The 22,627-nt window shown below is 30.8% G+C and overlaps 1 protein-coding gene across 1 annotated transcript; it reads left to right on the plus strand.

The window, feature by feature from the left end:
- The first annotated feature begins 11,544 nt into the window (after positions 1-11,544).
- LOC141664801 (uncharacterized) lies at positions 11,545-14,018 on the plus strand. The gene is made up of 6 exons (XM_074470754.1): positions 11,545-11,938; positions 12,352-12,602; positions 12,678-12,810; positions 12,919-13,123; positions 13,311-13,411; positions 13,525-14,018. Exons 1-6 carry the CDS (start codon positions 11,545-11,547, stop codon positions 14,016-14,018), a joined length of 1,578 nt encoding a protein of 525 aa, XP_074326855.1.
- The last annotated feature ends 8,609 nt before the right edge of the window (positions 14,019-22,627 follow it).

Consider the following 22,627-nt stretch of genomic DNA (forward strand, 5'->3'; position numbering starts at 1 on the left):
TAACCTAAATATATACTACCTCCTTCCCTCTCAATTATTATCGTTTCGGAAGAGTTTTTGACACCTGTTTTAAGATCAAGAGAAAGTATAGTTTTTTAACTTTTTTTTAAAAAAAATTCTGAATAAAAATTTAAACATTCTATTTTTATTTAGAGAAAGAATTCTTTTTTTAAAAAAATATAGAACTACACTTTCTATTCATCTTAAAATGCGTGTCGGACACTCTCTTAGAAACGATAACAATTGGGAGGGACGGTGGGAGTACTTCACATCGTACCCTCCTTTTAGAATTTATATATGTCAAATTCTTAATATTTAAAATAAATATTATAAAACTATACTTTATATAAATCTTAAAATACGTGCAAATAGTAAACGTATAGAACCCACGGAGTTAGTACTTCCCATCACACCCTCCATTTTAGAATTTATATATGTCAAATTCTTAATATTTAAAAAACTCTCAGCAGTTTCATCTATATTTATTTATTTTACGTGCATTCTTAATAACACTATAATTCTTTAGAAATAGATAGTAAAACATATTTTCAAGTTCGAAGAAAAAAATTGTACTACCCAATAGAAATTGCAAAAAAGAGAAACATTCCTTAAAGATCCTATATTTGTTAATTTCGCGAAAAATTAAACACATCCATTAGTCATTCAAAAGGTAAATCAGTGGGAGGAATCACCATAATGACAGATTAAGATGAACGCAAATAATGGATGCTAGAAGATAGAAAAATTAACAGTACGCAAGATCCAAAACACATAAAGAACTAGAAAATTACATAAAAATAAATCTAAACAGATGACTAATAGTTAAGTAATGAGTCAGTCTAAAATTTTAAGTTGATAGAGAAAGGTCTAAATCTTATATTTTTTAACTCTCCTCTAAATAGTACGATAATTTTTGTTACGATTGTCAATAACAAATATAACCAATACCAAAATTAATATAATAATAATAAATATTAAATTAAATAAATATGGATGAAAGTACTTAAAACCGAATCCCACCCTAAATCGATTTTTGATACTATGTTAAATAATCAGTGTATCTAAAATTTTAAAATGTTAAGATAATAGAAAATACCAAAATAAGATGTTATACTCTTTATCAAATTGTTTTACTTGAACTATACAGCAAAAGAGAAGTTGAATACGGGAAAGAATACATATGTTTGCGTATGTTTGTAAGTATAGATGTGCACTGTACATCATGTGAAATTACACATCCACCCATGATGTATGGTCTACCGTCTTTCTTTGCTTGTCACCGATTTCCACTGGCTTGGCTCCCCCCACTCCCTTTGTCCTTTCCCTTGTCTCTGTGTGTGGTTGTCCCCTTGCCTCATTTTAAACATTTCTTTTTTAATTATTTTCTTTACTTTGCATGTGGTCCTCATTATTCTCTTTTTTCTTACTTTCATGACGCATTTTAACTCAAATTTATTCCTACTGGATGTGGTACGGAAATTTTATATCATTAACTTAACTGCTGTTAATTAAATATACACAGATATGCTTATTTTATAGGACCAAATAATAAATTACCTGATTTTTTTAAAAGTTTATTATATATCATACTCCCTTCGTCCCTCTCAATTATGGGAAAGTGTCCGGCACGTATTTTAAGATGAAAATAAACTATAGTTCTTTAACTTTTAAAAAAAATTATTTTTCTAAATAAAAGTTTAAATAATCTATTTTTAGTCAGAATTTTTTTAAAAATAAATAAATTATAGAACTATATTTTCTATTCATTTTAAAATGCGCGCCGTACACTCTCGTTGGGAGGGATGGAGAGAGTATATGTTTGTTAGATACGACTTCCGTCCCAAAATATAAGTCCATTAAAAAAATGATAACTTTACAAATTATTCTTTAATTTTTTTTTCTGAATATATAGAATTTTATTTCAAGAAAATATTTTAAAAAAAAATATGCGTTACAATGACTTTTATACATTTTAAAGTACTTAGGACGAAGGAGTATTGATTAATACTAAAAAAATAAAAAATAAAGGCAAGAAATTGAATTTACCTGTCTCCAAACACATTCAATCTATATTATATTATAATAGACGAAACATTAAAAGTTTGGTAGTCGGTCGGTCGGTACTTGCTGAAATTACTTAATTACCCTTATTTAATTATTTTAATTCTAATTATTGGGTTGATCAATTCTAATTCTAATTGATATTGAAGTCAACTTCCTCTATTGTTTTACCAATTTCAATTCTATTTTATAACGAACTATATATCATTCTAATTTATATTAAATTCAACTTCTTTTACCAATTTATATTTTAATTCATATAGAGTTTTATATTATTCTAATTTATTACTTTAGGTTAAATTAAATTTAAGCAAACTAAATATAATTATTAAGATTTCGTTGATATATCATGTGATTCGGGTTAAAATAAAATAATAATATTATCAATCCTCCTAAAAAAATAATAATAATAAATTTGGATAAACGAATAATATATGTTATTTATCCAGGATAAAAAAATACATTATACAATTGATTGAGACTAACACAAAACTAAAATAAAAATACAGTTCGACCAACAAAAATAAATTCATATAGGCTTTTCTTTAAGATAAAACCCTCTTATATAGAGAGAACCGTAGAGAAACCTTAATTCTGTTATAGAATTTCATCAAATTCGTTGCTAAAGTAGAATAATATTTATATTTAAATATAATAAAAATTTTAACAATTGAAATTAAAAAAAAATTAATTTGATTATATTGTGGAATAATTTTGGATAAGTGTGAGTTTGCTGTGATTCTACTACAGAATCACTTTAAACTATTTCATCAAATTTCATGATTTTTTAAATAAAAAAAATTATGCAACTTATTTTTTAATTTGGTAATTTAAATTTGTTGCTATATATGATGTAAAATGATACAAATTATTAATTTATATTTTTTTAAATAATGGTTCTCTACGGACTTCTGTCTAAAAGAGCATTCAATGGATTGCCACCTAATTTATATATACTAATTATTCAGTCTAAAATAAAATTATCTTATTGATCTAGACTTTAAAAAAATTAAAATTAAATTAAAAATAATTAGTTTGATTTGATCGGTGAATTGGGCGCCGGGTTAAAATAAATTAATATAAACCACTGATCCGAGATAAATCAAATTTATATTAGACTAAGTAAAATTCGAATCCTATTGATGTGGACTAAAAAAATCAAATTTTAATTAAAACATAAATATTATTCTTTAAAAAAAAAATACACATTAAATTATCAATAAAACTATATTGTTCAATCAGTAATATTGTCTTTTTCAAATATTTTTTATAGAGTTATAGTTAATCGATTAAGTAATCATCGTACAAAAATAATATTTTTTAAGGTTCCAACATAACATAATGGAGACATTATATCTTTACCCTCAATAAAATAATAATTTCGTTATAATAATATTCCCCTACCAATGCTATCACTTTAAATAAGTTTAAATATTCTAAAAAGTTTTGAACATATACGTCTACTAATATAATTATCATTATGTCATATTATTTAAAATTTTAAATGGACAAAATTAAGAATTGAATTCAAAATATTTTTTAAAAAAATTATATAATATTATAGAAAAGGGCCAGAGAGACATTCGTTAGGTAAATTGGAAATATGTTTCTAAGTTTGAGTTGCGGAATTAGGTTATATAATAGAATTAGATTAGGCTGCTCAGTGCTAAACCACCTCTAATTATGCCACCATTTTTTAATGTTTAATTATAACTAAATTACCCACTTGGCTTAAACATATGTACATGCGTGTTTATATTTCTAATTTCCAGCAACTTTGTTCTCCATGTAGTCATTTCTGCTTTTGTGTATGCTATAACTTCCAACTTGGGTACACTTTTCTCTACCTAATAATCAGAAATTGCTCCCCATTAAGCCAAGGAAATGAGACTTACTTGTTCATAATCTCTGTAATTAAGGATTGTTAATTAAGATGGAGTTGTGTCCAACTTTACTTGTCAGGAAATGTCTGCCCATGCTTATCAACAGTACAAGCCGTGCCAGGTAAACTGCTAGTTACTTAATTAGTTAACTAATACACATTGTGGAATTAAGTAATTAAATTCGTACATCAAGTTGCATCATAAAGCCAAAGGCGGTTTTGATTAATTATATCTGTCACGCTCCCTTAAACATGTGAAAACTCAATGATTATAAGTAATGAATGGTCAAGTTTTTAAGGCTAAATTTGGATGTTTGTAAGACTAATTCATTAAATATATCATTAGGAGTTTACTTAGACGCGTGTGCCTGCTTAGCTTTGAGCAATTCTCTTTTACTTGTACATAATTAGCAGTATCATTTACCGGTTCTTTCCTTTTATTACAAAAATAATGTATGAATATATATGAGTCAGCCATTATTAGCATATAGGTGAAGACGGACGAGATGTACTTGATCGTCATGTAAGGAGAGCCTTGGACTAGGGTGAGTAAGGAGCACTGCCGCACAAACACAGAGAACCCAGGATGGAGATGAGAATAATAAGGATTAATATATACGTGAAATTTTATGTAATTTAAATTCGCAAAAAACACCTAGAAATACGTACTTATAACTGGGGAGCACAGGGGAAACATTAATAATGTAAACAGGGTCTAACGAACTGTTCATCATCATATGATCCATGCATGAGGGGCAGTAATATCTGTGGACAACGGTGTCCAGTGAAGAGGCTTATCTAATGAAGACGTTAGGTGATATGTGATTGGAACTCATCATCAAAATCTTTTGACTCCTCACTTGTATTTTCTTTCAATTAATTTACTACTGGGTTTGCTGATTCTGCATGTCCCCATCCTAATCCCCCCTATCTAATCTTTTCTTTTATATGCGAAGTAATCACTGTATGGTGTCATTTCTTGATGTTGCTTGTCTTCCTTATGTTATGTATCATATATCAATCACACTTTCATTTTACGCCATTTCATATATTATTATCAAATTCATAACCATCCTAGTTCTTGAGTTCAGATAGTGATAACTCTGTGCTACGAAAGATATTGCACGTACCGCCATCTACTCTGGTTACATTATACATACATTGATGTTTGACATATATTAATATAGTTTTTAAATTAACAGATATATATCGACGTGAAATGCTAATTTCACCACATTTGAAGTTGATCAACATACCCAATAATTAGAATTAGTGAAATCAGATTCACAACCACATATTTTATTATTATTATTATATACTCCTTCCTTTTCATTTTTTTTGTCCACTTCACTTTTTGCGTATCTTAATGTGCATAGTTATTTTATAAATATTTTTTTTTTATTTTTTTCAGGATAAAAATTAAGGATTTGATTTTTTATTCAATTTTTTTTTTAAAAAAAATGCATGAAACTATGTTTTATTTAAATTTTAAAATAAGTGCAAACAAATAAAGTGGACAAAAATAAGGGACGGGGAATATTATTTATTTCTTAACATAATGTTATTAACTTTATTCCCCTAAAAGATATTAGAACCTCAATATATGCCTGAAAATGAAATATAAACATGAAACTTTGTCCGCTAAAAACCATGAAATAGTTTTGTTTATATATAAGGGAGGGAATAATAGAAATAATAGTGATTAAAGATAGGAGGGGAGACATAAGTGACGAAGGTGGGGACAATGGTGGCATGTGGGATGTTGGTTATGTTTGTCTACCTAATTGATCCTCTCCAAAATATTTCCAATTTATTCAATATCTCTTTGTCTCACCCCCTCATGTGACCCCCCCCCCCCCCTCCCTTGCTCTTCTCCTTCTAGCTCCACGTCCACCCTCTCTTTCACACACCCGCAATTCTCAATATACTGGACTCCTGTACAATTCCCCAGGGTTTTGAGGTACAATCAGGTGTTTATGCGCGTAACAGGAGGTTCCTTGGAACAACTTCAATGAAGGGTGTCAACAATAGTGTTAAAGTTATGTGACATAACGTAGATTGTGGTTAACACTCTATTAGAGTTGAGTGATCCCATTGGGGTGTCAAATGAGTTAACATGGTGTGTCAATTTGTGGTACCAAAAATTGACATCTTATAAATTATTAATTAGGGTGCCAACTTCATTTGTGTCCGAATGTGGTTGGTGCATAAAATATCATTTATCTAATATATTTTAATTAAACATTTTTTTATCAAGTTAATGAAGTTGACAATTAGAGTGTTTCTTGAAAGAAAAATGTTAAAAATGATATGGAAGTGAGATAATTCTAAATATAATATTTTTATTTATGTGACGAAAGTGTCAAATATTGGAGTAGCTCTTAGAAATATATATAATGACGACGTTTTCAGGCATTAAAAAAGAAATTCTTACAATGTTAAGAAATTTCTTTATTATTATAATGTTAATAAACTTCTTATAATGTACAAAAATTATTTACTTTTGAAAGTTAATTGTGTTTCAGCTTAAGATTGCTTCTCAAGTTACTCCTACAATTCATTGTAGCATACATTACCATAAACAAAACTCCAAAGTCACATAACAAATTACTCCGATATATACTCCCTTTAATTTTTATTATATAATATTTGACTTTTTCGCACATTTTAGCTGTATAGTTTAAATATTTTTTCTTTTATAAATTATATATATTAAAAATAGAGAAAATAATTCATATATATATACCACACGCTAGTGGGCTCATTATTTTGTCAATTAAAATTTGCATTCACGTCATATTTGTGAATTTCTATCATTTTCCAGTTCTCATCTGCAAAAATGTTGCCAACTTCTTAAAAGATTTGAATCCCAAAATTCAATTATGAAGAAAACTGAAAAAACCAATTGCGGAAAAGCCCGATACGGTGAGATAGTTCCAAGGCCTTAAACCGACGACATATTTTTCATTGAAAATCATCGTGGCCCAAAATCAGATATATACTCCCTTTAATATTCTAGTATCTGCTTCGATCTATTGATGCAAGGAATCGCAGGTCTGAGGAGCCCGTTTTGGTTGAATCTCCGGAAGGCCCATCAAAGGCAGGACCGGCCTTGTACTTACTACAGATTGATGCTACTACGTATTACGTATATCTTACACTTTAAGCTAAAGATCAGTTTGAGATGTCACATGAATTCAATTGGCTCCCATAAAAGAGATAAGGAGTTAATATACTGCACAGTTACACAATCAATCTAGAAGATATGCATGAGTATTGATATATCATACAATAACCTAGCAGATCCCAAGGAGATCTGTTCATTCTTTGAGATAGTATTGTAATAAGTTTTTATTTATTAATATAATTTTTTTTCTTATCTGTTGAGTTCTTTATTTCAATTTTGATTGTTTAACTGTATTCACCGCTTTACAGTTGATTTAAGGCCTAACAAAAAAAATTTAAAATTATAGTATCTCAAGTGATTTGACACATAAAGTACACACATATATATAGTGCACTTTACTCTAAATGTATTGGAGAATAATGGATGGAAGAACTGAATTCTTCCGAGTATAATTGTTTTTTCTAGCTAATTTCGAGTATAACTTTCAAGTACACCACATGTCTTTGATTTAATTTTGACCACAAGCATATATCTCTATTTTTATTTTCTAAAATATAATAAAATAATAATTTACTAAAATGTAGGGAACTAGAAAGCTATTTTATCGCAAAGGTATTAGAAAAAAACTACCTAAATATTTCATTTTTGGAGTCTAACTATACAAAATGTATAAAAACTCGGAATAATGTTCAAAATAACCCATGTATAGGCATGATGAACATGTGTATATGTTTTATTTAAAAAATCTATATATCTTAATGACTACTCCTTAATTTACCCATGAGTAAATAAATTTACCCATGACCCAAATCCTATATTTTGCCATATCCATGGACTATCCAATTAGTTTCAATTGACCCATCTTAATTACTAATTACCTATTTTTGAATTTCAAAATCAACCTATCTATGGAAAATAATTTTTTAAAAAAAAGAAATCATGCATGATTTGATCATTCTGTTACATCACTCTTTCACTCTTCCTCCAAACTCTCTCTTTCTCTCTCACTCTCTCTCACTTTCCCTCACTCTCTCGCGCTCGCTCTCTCTCGCGCGAATTAGAAGCTACAATGGATGACCATTGGATCTGAAAACCGAATCTTGGCACTGAAACGTTATCAGAATCATGGAATCTCAAGGTATTGCTTATCACCAGTTTCTAATTTGTTGTGGGATTATTATCTGTTATTTTGTCATGCGATTCACCGGACTATACATTATGTACGTTAATCACTAATGGTAGGATCCAAACGTGTTCGTGGTCGTAATACTGAAAATATTTTGAATGTATCGCACACCTCAGGTAATCAAGGTATGAAATCTGATGACCATGTCTCATTGTTACATTTTTTGTTTTGTATTTGGTAATGATTTTTCAGTTTTTGTCCAATAAAAAAAACGTCGCGTCCGTGGCCGGAATGTAGTTTCCATTCTTACAGACATGACTAATTCTCAGAGTGCAGATAATTACCAGATGAGTTCCTCCTGCAATGATTCATGTAAAGTTTCTTCATTTTACTGACGTAGTTTGAATCTAAAAGTTATTATGCAGACGTTAATAAGTTTATCTTTATTCTTTGCTTCAGTTAAACCCGGATCTGATCCAATAAATATGCGTGGAAATGCATTGTCAGATAGTAGTAAGGAGAATCAGAATCCACTAATTTTGTCAGGTTAAGCATCTCTCAGCCAATCAACTATTGAACATGGCCAAAGCCGGACATTCTAACAATTTTGATGTATAGTTAGTGTTGTTTATTTGTGATTGTTACAGGTACCAAACTGCAGCCGTTCAATCAGTCTTTGAGGACTAATAATGCAGAATATCTTAGCCGTAATCCTCTAAAAATAATTAACGGTAACTTGAATTGCAGAACAATCATGTATGTTAATAGGCCTGGTATTTTAAGTTAACTTTGTATTCCCCTTTCATGGATACATGTAATTCTGCAAGCCGGTCTCCTTTGACACCCTTATCAAAGAATATCGAATTTAGTCAGAATTTACAGTCTGCAGGTTCGTCCACTTTGAATGGTTTTTGTTTGCTTCTTAATGTAATATTAATGTTGTGTTTACATAATACCATAATCAGCATTCCGTGGAATTGAAAATAAGTTTTTCTCTATTCTTTGCTTTAGTTAAACCCGAATCTTATCCAATAAATTTGAGTGGAAATACATTGTCAGATAGTAGTAAGGAGAATTAGAGTCCAATAATTCTGTCAACTATATCATTTCTCAGCCGATCAAGTATTGAACATAGCCAAGGTCTGTCGTATACCGCGGTTCAGATAAAACTATGCTTCCGAACATTCTAACGATTTGAGTATATTTAATGTTTTTTATTTGTGATTAATTCATGTACTGTTCAAGCATTCTTTGAGGACGAATGTCTCAGAATATCTTAGTTGTAATCCTCTAAAAATAATTAATGGTAACGTGAATTGCAGAACATACATATATGTTATTAGGCCTGATATTTTAAGTTTACTTTGTATTCCCCTTTCATGTATGCAGGTAATTCTTTTAGCGAGTCTCCTCTGACACCCCTATCAACAGATCTCGAATTTAGTCAAAAATTACAGTATGTAGGTTAGTCCACTTTGACATATTTTTGTTTGCTTCTTAATGTAATACTAATGTTGTGTTTATACAATACCATGTTCAGCATTCAGTGGAATTAAAAATAAGTATCTTAAACACACAGAGCTACAAGATATTAACGTTGAACTATGTAAGCAACAAATCTCCGGAGATTTGCCATTGTGTTTGGAAGATTTAGGCAAACAGTCTCTGCGCACTCTTGACATGACAAAGGCTGGTAAATTCCCAAATTTACATTTATAGCTAGAATATTATTAATTTTAATTTACCTTTTGATTATGCAGTTCCAGTTGTCGGTAATTACCAATCCAGTGATAAGGATAGATTAGCCACCTGACAGATGTTAATGTCAAGTCTCCATGAAGTTCAGGTTGATAGTAATTTCTAACCCAGTTTTGAGAAACTAGGTACTGAAGGATATTGCCTCAATATTAAACCAAGTGCAAAACCAAACCTGAAACAACCTGGTAAACAATAATAAGTGTGGTCAGTTATTTTTTTTACTAAAGAATCCTGTTTGATAATATAAATGTCTTTACTGGAAATTGCAGGAAAAAAAAACCAGATGAGGGTGCGTCGAAAGAACTGCAGTTTTAAGGAACACAAAATATTCATGAGTACACTGACGGATGATCCAACTTTTAGCGAAAGCATTGTGCACAAGCCTGTAGGAACTGCGTCACCTTCATATGCTTCTCAAACATCAGGCACATTTTACTTGACTCATAGTTGGAAACATTTGTGTTTAAAATTATATCATATTGGCTGAATTGGTTATGTTTTTCTCCAGGTAAAAGAAAAAATAGGTTGTGCGGAAAGACTCCGCGTGACAGAGAATTACTCGATAATTCTCCATACACGCCACCTGGAAACACTTCAGGTTCATACTGTTCTCAAATATCAGGTCAAAACATGCTAATTATTATTTTTTATTTCAGCTGTCCATGGTTGTCTTATTGCTATATTGGCAAAAAACAATTTTGGAATTGTTAAATTCATCGCATAATTTGAAAATTTTTGAGTCCATTATGTAGGTGTACAGATAAATGGAAAAACATGCGCAACTCCTAATACTCCATGCGTTCATAAATTATGACCCATGGGATTTGAAGGTGCATTTCAAAATCAAAATTATAAATTAGAGATGCTTACTATTTATGCAAATAAAGATAGTAGGAGTTGATCTTATTAACAATGTTGTTGTTGTAGCAAGAGAACAACGAAATATGGCAGCTCCAAAAACTAATCAAAGTGCCAAGAGTACTGTCACTTTTGCACTGCCCGCATCCACTATATTTAAACGACCACAAGTAACTTTAGGTTCCAGCATTGATATCGCTGTAAAACAACAATCCAAAAAAACCTGTGGTAAAATTAGTCCAGGTTCTTGGGCATATGATACATCTTCCGTAAAAAGTAATTATGAGCAAGGAGAAAGTTCAGGTTCTAAGAACTTATTAGGAGAATTTAACAATGTTGAAGATTGTGACAGCAGTGACAGTGATTGTATATCTAGCGGTATGAACTTAAATTCAGTTTCATTCTTAATTACTCTGATGTTCCACAGTCATAATAATTTCAAATTTTGTAGGTGATTGTGACGATGCTGATGTACATGAATTTGACAATACTGTTACTAAGTGGAGTGAGTACCTCGATGTCGGTGATCCTGATAGAATTTGTTCAAAGTGTCAGGCCATCATGTGGAATCATGAAAGAAACTATAAAAGTGCGACCAAAAAGCCTCCAACTTTCTCTCTTTGTTGTAAAAATGGTCAGATAATTCTTGAGAAAGAAAAGCAACCTCCGGAACCTCTCGCTTCACTCCTTACCGGTGGATCCCGTTTTAGGCATTTCAAGTAAAATATTAGAATGTACAACTGTATGTTTGTCATGTCTTCCACCGGAGGTCAAATTGATCGTAGTATCAATCGTGGCGGTGCTCCTTACTGTTTCAAGGTAAAAGGTGTAAATTACCATAATATGGGAAGCTTTGTACCACTTGATGGTGAGATCCCCAAATTCTGTCAACTCTACATATATAACACTGAAGATGAAGTACATAACAGAATAAATGCCATTAAGGGAGGACACAATTTCGTGGATGAAGATATTGTTCAGTCGTTGTTAGAAATGTTGGATAAATATAATCGTTTGGTCAAAGGTTTTTGTATGGTACGTGAAAGAATTAGTCAGAATGCAGTTGATGAATTTAGATTGGTTCTAATATCTTCGTCTTCCACATCTGGTCGACCTAACCATATTGGTCCGTCGAATGAAGTTACCGGGTTGATTGTCACTGACGAGTATGCTAAAGGATGCAGGGATACAATAATCCATTCGAGAACCAATGTATTGGAGAGAATTTTTGAAACTGATCAACGGTTTATGCAGCTTCAGTACCTATTCTTTTTCCTCATGGAGACATCGGATATTACCGTCAAATCCCTTTAAACAGACCAAATCAAAAAAATCAGAAACAACGTCAGAATACCGAAAATGAAGATCCGGATGAAAAAGGGGAGAGAGAATTCATCACGTTGAAAGAATATTACAATTATAAACTCATGATACGGCCTTCGGAAGCTATATTCAAAATCATGACCTAAATTTTAACACTTATATATTAGTTTTTTCTCATATTTGAATTTTTTCCGAAATTGTCTCATGTATGTTAAGGTTTGACTCCACATCTGGGAGGTCGTTTATGGAAGCAATATGTTGTTGATGCATTTACTGCGATTGATCAATACAGACTTGACTGGATCAGAGGTCACCAGACTACAATTCATTCTAATATGAACCATTACATACGAGATGCACTAAACAATGGTGACATCAATCCTGAAAATATCGGCAAGGCAACAATTTTACCAGCATCCTTCACTGGTAGTAAAAGATATATGAACCAGTATTTCAAGGGCGCAATGGTAATTTGTCGAACACTTGGACACCCATCATTGTTCCTTACGATGACTACTAACACATAATGGCCTGAAATTCAGAGGATGTTAAAGTTTCTACTTGGTGTTGATGTTGTTGACGCACCCGACGTCGTTGTAAGGGTATTTAAAATGAAAGTTGACCAGCTTCTTGATCAAATAAAAAGTAAGAACTGCTTTGGACGTTGTATTGGAGGTATGCTATTTTTAGGATTTCTTCCTCTAACAATTTTTTATGATTTAAATTTAATATGACATGTATGTCATGCTTTATTTAATTATTTTCCTCAATTTCATATTACAGTAGTGCACGTCATAGAGTTTCAAAAGCGTGGATTGCCACATGCTCACATGCTAATATGGTTGCATCCAAACGATCGTCCCAAAATAACTGAACAAATAGATAAAATGGTTTCTGCAGAAATTCCTGACCCAAGTATTGATCCAGTTGGTTATGACGCTATCAAGAATTACATGATCCACGGACCATGTGGCACTGACTGTGTCAAGTCTCCGTGTATGGTTAAAAGCCGTTGTATTTAACATTTTCCTAAAAGGTAATTCATCATCTTTTACATTAAATTAATTTTCCAAAGACTGCTGAAAGAATACAATATTCTGAATCACCTTTTAGTAAAACATTCCTTTTAGATTTATTTTTATTAAATTGAAACATCGTTCTTTCCTTTTTAACAGGTATAATTCTCACACATACTTTGACGAATGTGGCTTTCCCATCTATAAGAGAAGGAAAACTGGAATTACCGTAAAGAAAAAGAAATTGACCTGGATAATCGGTATGTTGTCCCCTACAATCGAGATCTTCTAATAAGATTTCAATGTCACACAAATTTGAAGATTTGTAACAGCTCCAGATCATTGAAATATCTGTTCAAATATTGTTTAAAAGGACATGATACCGCCACCATGTGTTTAAGGAAAAAAATAAATAACAAAAAAGGGTGCATAACCACAATCACTCCTGAGAAACGGCCGCTTGATGAAGTCAAACAATACTTGGATGGAAGATATATTTGTGCATCTGAAGCATCATGGAGGATATTTGGTTTTGACATCCATTCCCGTTGGCCTTCTGTTGAACGATTGCCAATACATCTATCGAATGACAAGCATGTGTCGTTTAAAGGCTCACAAAATCTACAGGAAGTTTTCGACAATGTTGGAACAAAGAAAAGCAAATTAGAAGCATGGTTTGATGCAAATAAAACATATGCAGAGGTCCCAAATTTAACCTATTCAGAATTTCCAAGCAAGTTTACATGGCATCCACAACCTGGTATCTGGAAACAGACGAAAAGAGGTGATGTCATTGGTAGGCTTGTCGAAGTATATTTATCTAGCGGTGAACTTATTATATCTCCGCATGCTCCTGCTCAGGATTAAAGGTGCTGTATGTATTTATGATTTGAAGACAGTCAACGGCCATGTTTATAACTCCTTTCACGAAGCCTGTGCCGCGCTAGGTATCCTCCAGAACGACCAGCAATGGCACGAAGCTATAGGTGAAAATGCGCATACATCCATGCCTCCACAACTACGTGCCATGTTTGTCAACATTTTAGTTTGATTTAGGTGCCATGTTTTCCTCTCTGTTACAATAGATCAGTGAAGTGTTACATTAGGGTGTCTATTGTAATGCTCGTATACGTAACGCCCACTGGTGTTACAATAGACCTATTGTAACGCTTTTAGGGCTTATTGTAACACCATTTAGGTACAATAGCCCACTTATGGCGTATTGTAATAATATCACATATAATCAAATAAAACCCAGAAACAATTAACTTTTGTCTTATACATTTAGGGAGAATGGAACATGTTGAGCGTGTATGACAATTTCCTCTTAATGGTTGGGTCAAGATCAATGTCCATAGTGAGTTTATCCAGAATTCTCCCGAAGGTGATAATAGAAATGGTATTGGTGTTGTTGTAAGAGATGTAGGATGTCATCTTCTCAGACTTACTTATGGCACAATTCCAGGACTTACAAATTTGAATAGTGCATTATGGGCTATTTTATTAGGCATGCGTTGTGCATTCCAGGATTCTTACGAACGGGTTATCATTGAAACCGACAATATACAAGCATACCTAGAATGCAAATATTACAAAGAAGAAGGGATTACACCACATTCCAGACATATTTTTAGACTTATTCTTTCAAGGCTTAGTGATAAGAATATCCGTTATGAACTTAAATTGGTTCATCCTAATAGGAATGCAGTTGCACGTCGTTTGGCAACACTTGGAAGATAAGATACGCATGACCTTCCAACATTTGATAGGCCTGTTGCAGATATGCAGAATTTCCTAAACATGATTTAGGTATTGGGCCAGAGCAAGCAAGATTTCAAGACTTTAAAGTTAATGATCCTGAACCAGCAATTGATGGTCAGGTTGTGCAGGTTTAAAATTCTTTCAATGTATGTGAATGTGATATATGTCTATCATGTAAGGAAGACAAATTTTTATATAGAATAAACTGCATTTGTAATTGTTGTTCAATGTATATATATCTTTTTAATCATCCACAGTAAACACAACATGACAGTAATCCAACATAAACAATCAATCATATCTGCAATACATCATCACAGTATATCAACTACAACATAATTTATATATTTCGAGCATAATCATCTAATAATATGCGAAGCTTTCCACTTTCTTTAATCAACATATCAGCACGAGAAAACAAATTATTAAGATGTTATTTTCATCCATCACCAAACTTTTCAAATGCACTTACCATTTCTTTTGTGTTCTGTTTGAATTTGTTCTCATGACCATGTAGAGATGTGGCCGTATCACCTAGAAATCTGCGTGAATTCCCGTATAAGAATGTGGAATTTCAGTACTACTCTGTGATGACTCTCCACGTTTTTTCCTTGATCCATTCTTCAGAGTACTTTCTATTTCGCTGTGAAATATTGAAATTGAGTCCATTAAATTTGTAATATAAAGCAATATAAATCATAAAGACATATAAACATTTGAGTATTACTTGAATTGTTCCTCAAGGCCAATAGAACGAGAAAACAATTCAGATTGCCTATTTTCCATTATAGCATACATCTCTGAGTAGAAAATCTTTGTTTCTTCCATGTCATTATTGAATTCTGCGCACGCTATAGGCAAATTTTGCAACTCTTGCTCCGCTACATTCTTTATACCTGACCATCTCTTCCTCTTTTTACTTCTTGAAGTCATTTTGTAATTTGTAATATACATCTAAATGTTAAAAACACCCAAAGGTATATATACATGTGAGAATGGCTGGTAGTTTTTGACAGTTCTTTTCTACTAAATTTAACAGTTACCATGATCTATAATAACTGAATGGTAGTTAACAATTTGAATATTTTTTTTCCTGTTTTCAACTGTCATGTTACTCTGATTTTGTGATGTGTCCTTAAAGAATATGATGATTAGGTCCTCATTATGAGAAGATACTTTTAAAAAGGTTTACAAAAAATCATTTTACATGTGTTGGTGCTTACTGTGCATATTCACATACTCATTCTTTTCCTCATGTTTGGAGATCATCACTCCTACTGCAAGAGGATATGAATCAGGAACATTACATTGTTTTGGATTACTCATGCATCAGCCTATGAATGCGGCTAAGTGTATGCATCAGAGTTTCTCAGCGTTAGGAATGTAATTAGCATGTGAATATGCATCCCATTATATACATCCTACTATTTTTGACAATTATCTATTATGGTTGGATCTATTTTTATCTTGGAAATTAAATTTAAATACTATCCGCTTTAATCTTTAGTAGCATGACATTATGAATTGGAGTGAATGTTTTAACATTTATCACATTTTTGTACTTCTTGAACATGTCTGTCTCAATATATTTTTCAAATTAGATAGAACACTAAGAGGGATGAATTTTCATTTTATATGTAGTAATCATATATTCTCACAGAAAAATGTGATGCATTTGCAAAAAGAATATCCATATGTTGTAGTTTGACAATGTCCGTGATGTACTTAACGTTAAATTCAATTTTCTAACTTTATAGCTACTATGATTTACCTAAAAAATATATGTGCCAACTAAAGAAAATTTAAAAAAAGATGTAGCAATCTCTTGAGATCAAATTTCAACCGGAAATGATTTTCCAAAAAAAAAAGTTTGTACATTACAATATGCAAATCATTACAAACATACAGAGGTTTATAAGAGCCCAAATTTATAGATAAGTATCAAAACGAAAAAGGTAGAGTTTACCATGTGCATATGAGTCATCAACTTGAAAATATATAAATACTATATATTAGTCTGCTATTGACAATAAAACAACACTCCCATTTTAATATTAAGGAATCGGTTCAAGGTTTCATCACCAGCCTGAAAACTTAAGTTGCATATAAAAATACAAAATTACAATATAATTCAATGTAATTTAAAGCATAAGCACATGGAACACGTTCAAATTGATATAAAGAGTATTCCAACAACATTACAATATCAAAATTCAGTCTCCAAACTACATTGATACTGTTAAGTAGCAGGGTCAGATTCTAAGAAATATATGGAGGATAATTACTAATCGGGAGGATTGACTTCAATGTTAAAAGTTGGAACAATACTGTCTTGCTGTAATGTGAAGCGCAGATTATCATCTTCCTTTAAGTCAAGATCTTTGACAAATTTGTTCCATCCACGCGAAAATCTGGCAACTATCCCGTTTAGCACTATTTTTATATCACAAACTCCTTGGCCAGTTCTAAACTTCACCATGTCTCCGCTTTTCCACATTTGATGTCGGAATCTTATAGTTCTAGGAATGTGCTGCACAATAGTTGAACATGTTAGCATGATTTGATCAGTCTGTTCCTAAACATAATACAACAAGGTATTCAAAATAGTTATATTATACTCTTATATATTATTATTTACCGCTCCATGACATTTAGAGTTCAAGAGACTTCCAACCAATAATTTAGAAAACTGGAGATTCATTTCAACTTGCGCATCATGTGGATTGTTGTTTTCCATCAACTCCATATTCTGTATTCCAGCATTGTCCTGTGCAGGGTTATCATATCCTTCCACCTCCATCTCAGTTGACACATCCACAATTTCAACATTTTGTTCTAAGTACGGATATAAGACAATGTTAAATTCAAGACCACTGCCTATGTAAAAGGAGCCTGCAAAGTAAATAAGGAAACAAAACATATGGCATACCAATTTCAGGAGGTGAATCTGTAACATTATCTTCAAAAAGAAAAAAAATTGCCACTAGGCCTTCTCCTCTGATTACTTTCTGCTGTGGAACGTGTAATTTCCTTTCCTTCACACATAAAAATCCTTCCACAAAACTCACCATTCCCACCGAAACTAAATAATATCATATCATTCTCCACAAGACCAAAATACTTAATCAGTTGTTTTAGCCCATAAAGTATTCTTAATTTAGTATCGTATCTCACATCCTACAGAATCCCATTGATTATAATATGTTCAACACCAAGGAGCTGCTTTTCAGTCTCATGGCCTAAAAACCTTGGGATTGTCTGTTACAATGTTAAAACATAAAAGAATTATTGATCATTTAATAATAACATACAAGAATATGGGTAAAAAATAATAGGTTACTCACAATATATCCAAGCTTCAAAGGAGCCTAAAAAAATCTTATAAAATGATCTTCTTCCACTTCTATCCCTTGTTCGTTAATTATCAAATTTAAATTTATTACTAAATATATTTGAATCTTCTAGATATTAAAAAACTGATGTTTCAAATAAAGTGTTGCACCCTCATAGCAAAATCAAAAGAATTGTGAGATACCTTCTTTTTTCTCAGCTTCCACTTCTTTCTCATTAAAAATAAAAAGTAGAACAATTTCTGGTAGCTCATGAGCCATATTCATAGCTATTACATCACCTGCGCAGATATCCAACTCCTTTAGAACTCCAGACCATCCTTTCCCAAACCAACACTTTTCTTCAACCCAATGGATGAGTACATCCCATTTTCTGCAGTCATGCTTCAAACAGATCTTGGACAATCCTTTCCATCGCTTATACAAAATTTTCAAATGAGTAGGCAGTTCATGTTCAATTGAGCACATTGAATATTAGATTTAAGATAAGTAAACCAAATATTTGTACATATGAGGTAAATAATAAATGTACAGATAGAGAGAGTTGTTACCATATTATCCAAGTCCTCCATACTTGAGTATTGTCTGATCACCATCAAGGATTGTTCACAATCAAGTCTTACAAGTGAATACAAGCAAGGTACCTCTCAGTAACATCATGATTACGATAATATATAAACTCATCCATAATCCAACTGCTATAGTTCTCTTTATTGAAGAAAAATATTGGCTCAACTAATGGATGTGTAATTGAAACAACCATATGGTTGTAACACTGGACATTAAAGTTTCCATACCCATAATAATAAAAAACAACAGCAGAATACATCTTTAAATCATAAAATCTCATAAATTCTTGAGGGCCGCATATTTTTTTTCGTTACTTATCATATTCCGCATTCCAAACAATTGTCTTGAACTTTAGGTGTAATTGGGAATGGAGTTTACTCCTGAATTTATCAATAAAACTAGGCGGAACCCTCTGCAATTTTGGATAGATAATGCAGTGAGGTACAATATAAATTCATCTTCTTAATAACGTTCAAATACAATCAATTAAAAACTTACAAATGCTCCATCCTCATCTTTCTCCACATTTGCAGAAACAAAGCTGCCTAACGGTTTTCGTCCTCTACCTACATTTAACATTTATCAATCATGTATACCTAAGTTTTTAAATAAGCATCCAACAAGCAATGAAAAACATTGTCTGACATATTTACCCATATCCCAGTCAACATTTCATGAGTCATGCTTTCTCTTAAGTTCCTGAACATTCAAATTTAAAACTCAATCCAAAACAGTTCATGAAGAAATCTTCAAAAATTCGTGAATAATCTACTGTTGGAAATCTTATCAATTTGCTATACGGAAGTATAGCCATCCAGTGGTAAACTAATTATATCAATTTGAAATCAAATCATTGTCTATATGACTCCGAACTAAAACATGCAATCAACGTCAATACATGAAATACTCTTATACATACAAATGGAGAATTACATATACTGAAAATTGATATTTGAATAAAAATTAAAGACTTAAACAAACTATTAGCCATGAACTCTACAACCAATTGACAACAACTAAAATATGGATAGATGGGGTTACTAACCTCCAGAAAATGTTCATAATCTTCTGATTGAGAGAGTTGGTTTCCATGATTTGAAGTAGTAGCCATCAATTCTCCCTCGGCAGAGCTCTGTTCAATGTTTTGTTTGTCGTTAACGGTATTGTGTCTAAATCCAACACTTTGTTAAAGATATGTTGGGTATGAATTACCTAATCTTAAAATATAAACTTAAATTCTTTTAAATTAAATATTACAATATACATACTATTGAAATTTTGTAAAGATTATTAAATTAAATTTTACGTTTTATCATTAAAATAATATCAGAACAAAATATATTTTAATTATAATCCTTATATGCTTATAAATTAATAATTATCACATTTTATTAATTTATAATTATCACGTTCTATATTTTGTTTGTCGTTAACGGTATTGTGCCTAAATCCAACACTTTGTTAAAGATATGTTGGGTATGAATTACCTAATCTTAAAATATAAATCTAAATTTTTAAAATTAAATATTACAATATACATGTTATTGAAATTTTGTAAAGATTATTAAATTAAATTTTACGTTTTATCATTAAAATAATATCAGAACAAAATATATTTTAATTTGAATCCTTATATGCTTATATATAAATATATCACATTTTATAAATTAATCAACACAAATTAAAAAACACATGTTGAGATTATTTTATTTTTTTATTAATTAAATAAATTATTCTTAAATCATTTTTCTTAATAAATTGTAATATACCTTAAAATTAATCTATATCATATGAAAAAACGTGAAACATGCGCTTATTTTATTACAAACAATATTTAAAATTAGTTAATTATGTTTTAAAACAAAAATTATGACAATACAACATATCTTTTTCTAACATACGTGAAAAAGTATATCCGCGTACATTTTTTTCATTAACTGAAAAGTTACATAAACATTTCTCTTTATATTATTTAATATTTTTAAAAAAATTAAATATATTTAAAACGCGTAGCGCGGACAAAAATCCCTAATTACACATAACACGCATATTGAACATACATGTTTCATTATATTTTTTGAAAAGGGTGTGCATTCTAAAATTGCGTATTCGGTATATGACAAAATGGAATATGCATTTTAGTAATAAGTTTTCTTTGTAAATTTTTGGAAAAATTGAATGCCCGTATTTCCTAAGGCATATTTTATTGGTATTTTGGGCGAAATATCCTGCTTTTAAATATTTTGAATAATTGACCGCAAAAATGAGTATTTTGGTCCAACACACATGATATTTCCTAAGTCGGTTCCCAATATTTCAAAAATTATATTTGTTAATATTTTGAAATCTTAAATTCTTGCAATTATATTACAACCACAATGCTATAACGGTTATACTACAATGAAAATAATCTAATTTATGACTTGTTATCGTAAACTCCTTTATATTATAATAAACTTTAATTTATAATTTTTTATCATAAAATTTATCCGTTTAAATTTTAAATAGTTAAGCAAATAAACCAAATAAAAATTCTGCATCAAATTTACCCAATATCAAATTAAAATCAGGTATGCAGCAAAAATATAGGTAATGATAGATGCTCTAAGCCTCTAATGTACGGCCAATCATCTTCCATTCTTCCTCTTTACTCCTCCAGTTCATAGTGAGCTGCGCTTTTTAAAAATTTTCAGGGGATCTCTCCTTTAAATTAGCAAATAGAAATAAACGGGCTCTCTATTTTATTTAAGCGCTGACTTTGCTTTATTAGATGAGCGAGCATACAAATATAAAGTTAAACAAGACATTAGGCGTTGCTGTCGTGTAAAGGTTTGTGACATTTGTTTTAATTGTTAAATGTGCAGTGACATTTGATTCAACTTAGTATATGAAAATATAAATTTAATTTAATTTCGTCATAGATCGAGTAAATTTGAGGTTCAACTATTTATTTGTGATATTTAGTAGTAATTCGAAATTGAAATTTCTTTTGCAATATTTGTAAGTACATGAACCGGAACTAAGCCACAACAAACAGAGAGATTCATAATGGCTCATCGACACAGCGGCAACATTTCTGAGCAACGGACATATGATCACGTGATTCTCATTATATCTCTGCATTATACTTTATACATAACAAGAGCCTCAATTTTTCAATATACAGAAATTAATAGTACCAAACGAATCCTCAGAATAAACTTGCAAAGAAGATACTATTCATTCCGTAGTTGAGAAGTGTATAAAGAATCTGTATGTAAAGAGCCTAAAGGCAGGCAGATGAATATTTTTATGGGTAACAAAAAACAAGTTACTGCGTAAAAAACTAAATGATGCTATTAACTATATTTATTAACTAAAATAGTATAAAATAAATATTATGTAAAATTTATTGAACCCGTAAGCCGTAAGCAATTATATTTTAGTGGTACTAGCATAAATCTCGTGCTATGCACGCGTTTCCATTAATATTTTAAATTTTTATTTATCAAGTTATATTATATTTTTAAAATATTTATATATATATATAATGATTATAAATTTATAATAAAAATAATAGAATAACATTATTTCTACTAGTTTAACAATTTAGTAGCTTAGTAGATATGTAACACTATTATTTATATCTTTTAATAATATGATAAGTTGTATTCGTAGTTTAGTAGGAAAAATATACTATATTTAGTAGTAGTTTAATAATTTAGTAGTTTATTAGAATAATAACACCATTTATCTATTTTTGTAATAATCAAAATTTGGAAATTATCGTTGAACCAAACCGTTGAACCAAATTAT

This window comes from Apium graveolens, chromosome 6, assembly GCF_009905375.1.
Source record: "Apium graveolens cultivar Ventura chromosome 6, ASM990537v1, whole genome shotgun sequence".
Lineage (NCBI taxonomy): Eukaryota > Viridiplantae > Streptophyta > Magnoliopsida > Apiales > Apiaceae > Apium > Apium graveolens.

Coding starts and splice junctions, on each gene's coding strand:
- LOC141664801 (XM_074470754.1), top strand. CDS start 11,545: ATGTACAACTGTATGTTTGTCATGTCTTCCACCGGAGGTCAAATTGAT. Junction 12,603..12,677: donor AGTATTTCAAGGGCGCAATG/GTAATTTGTCGA, acceptor CCTGAAATTCAG/AGGATGTTAAAGTTTCTACT. Junction 13,124..13,310: donor TGTGGCACTGACTGTGTCAA/GTCTCCGTGTAT, acceptor CCTTTTTAACAG/GTATAATTCTCACACATACT.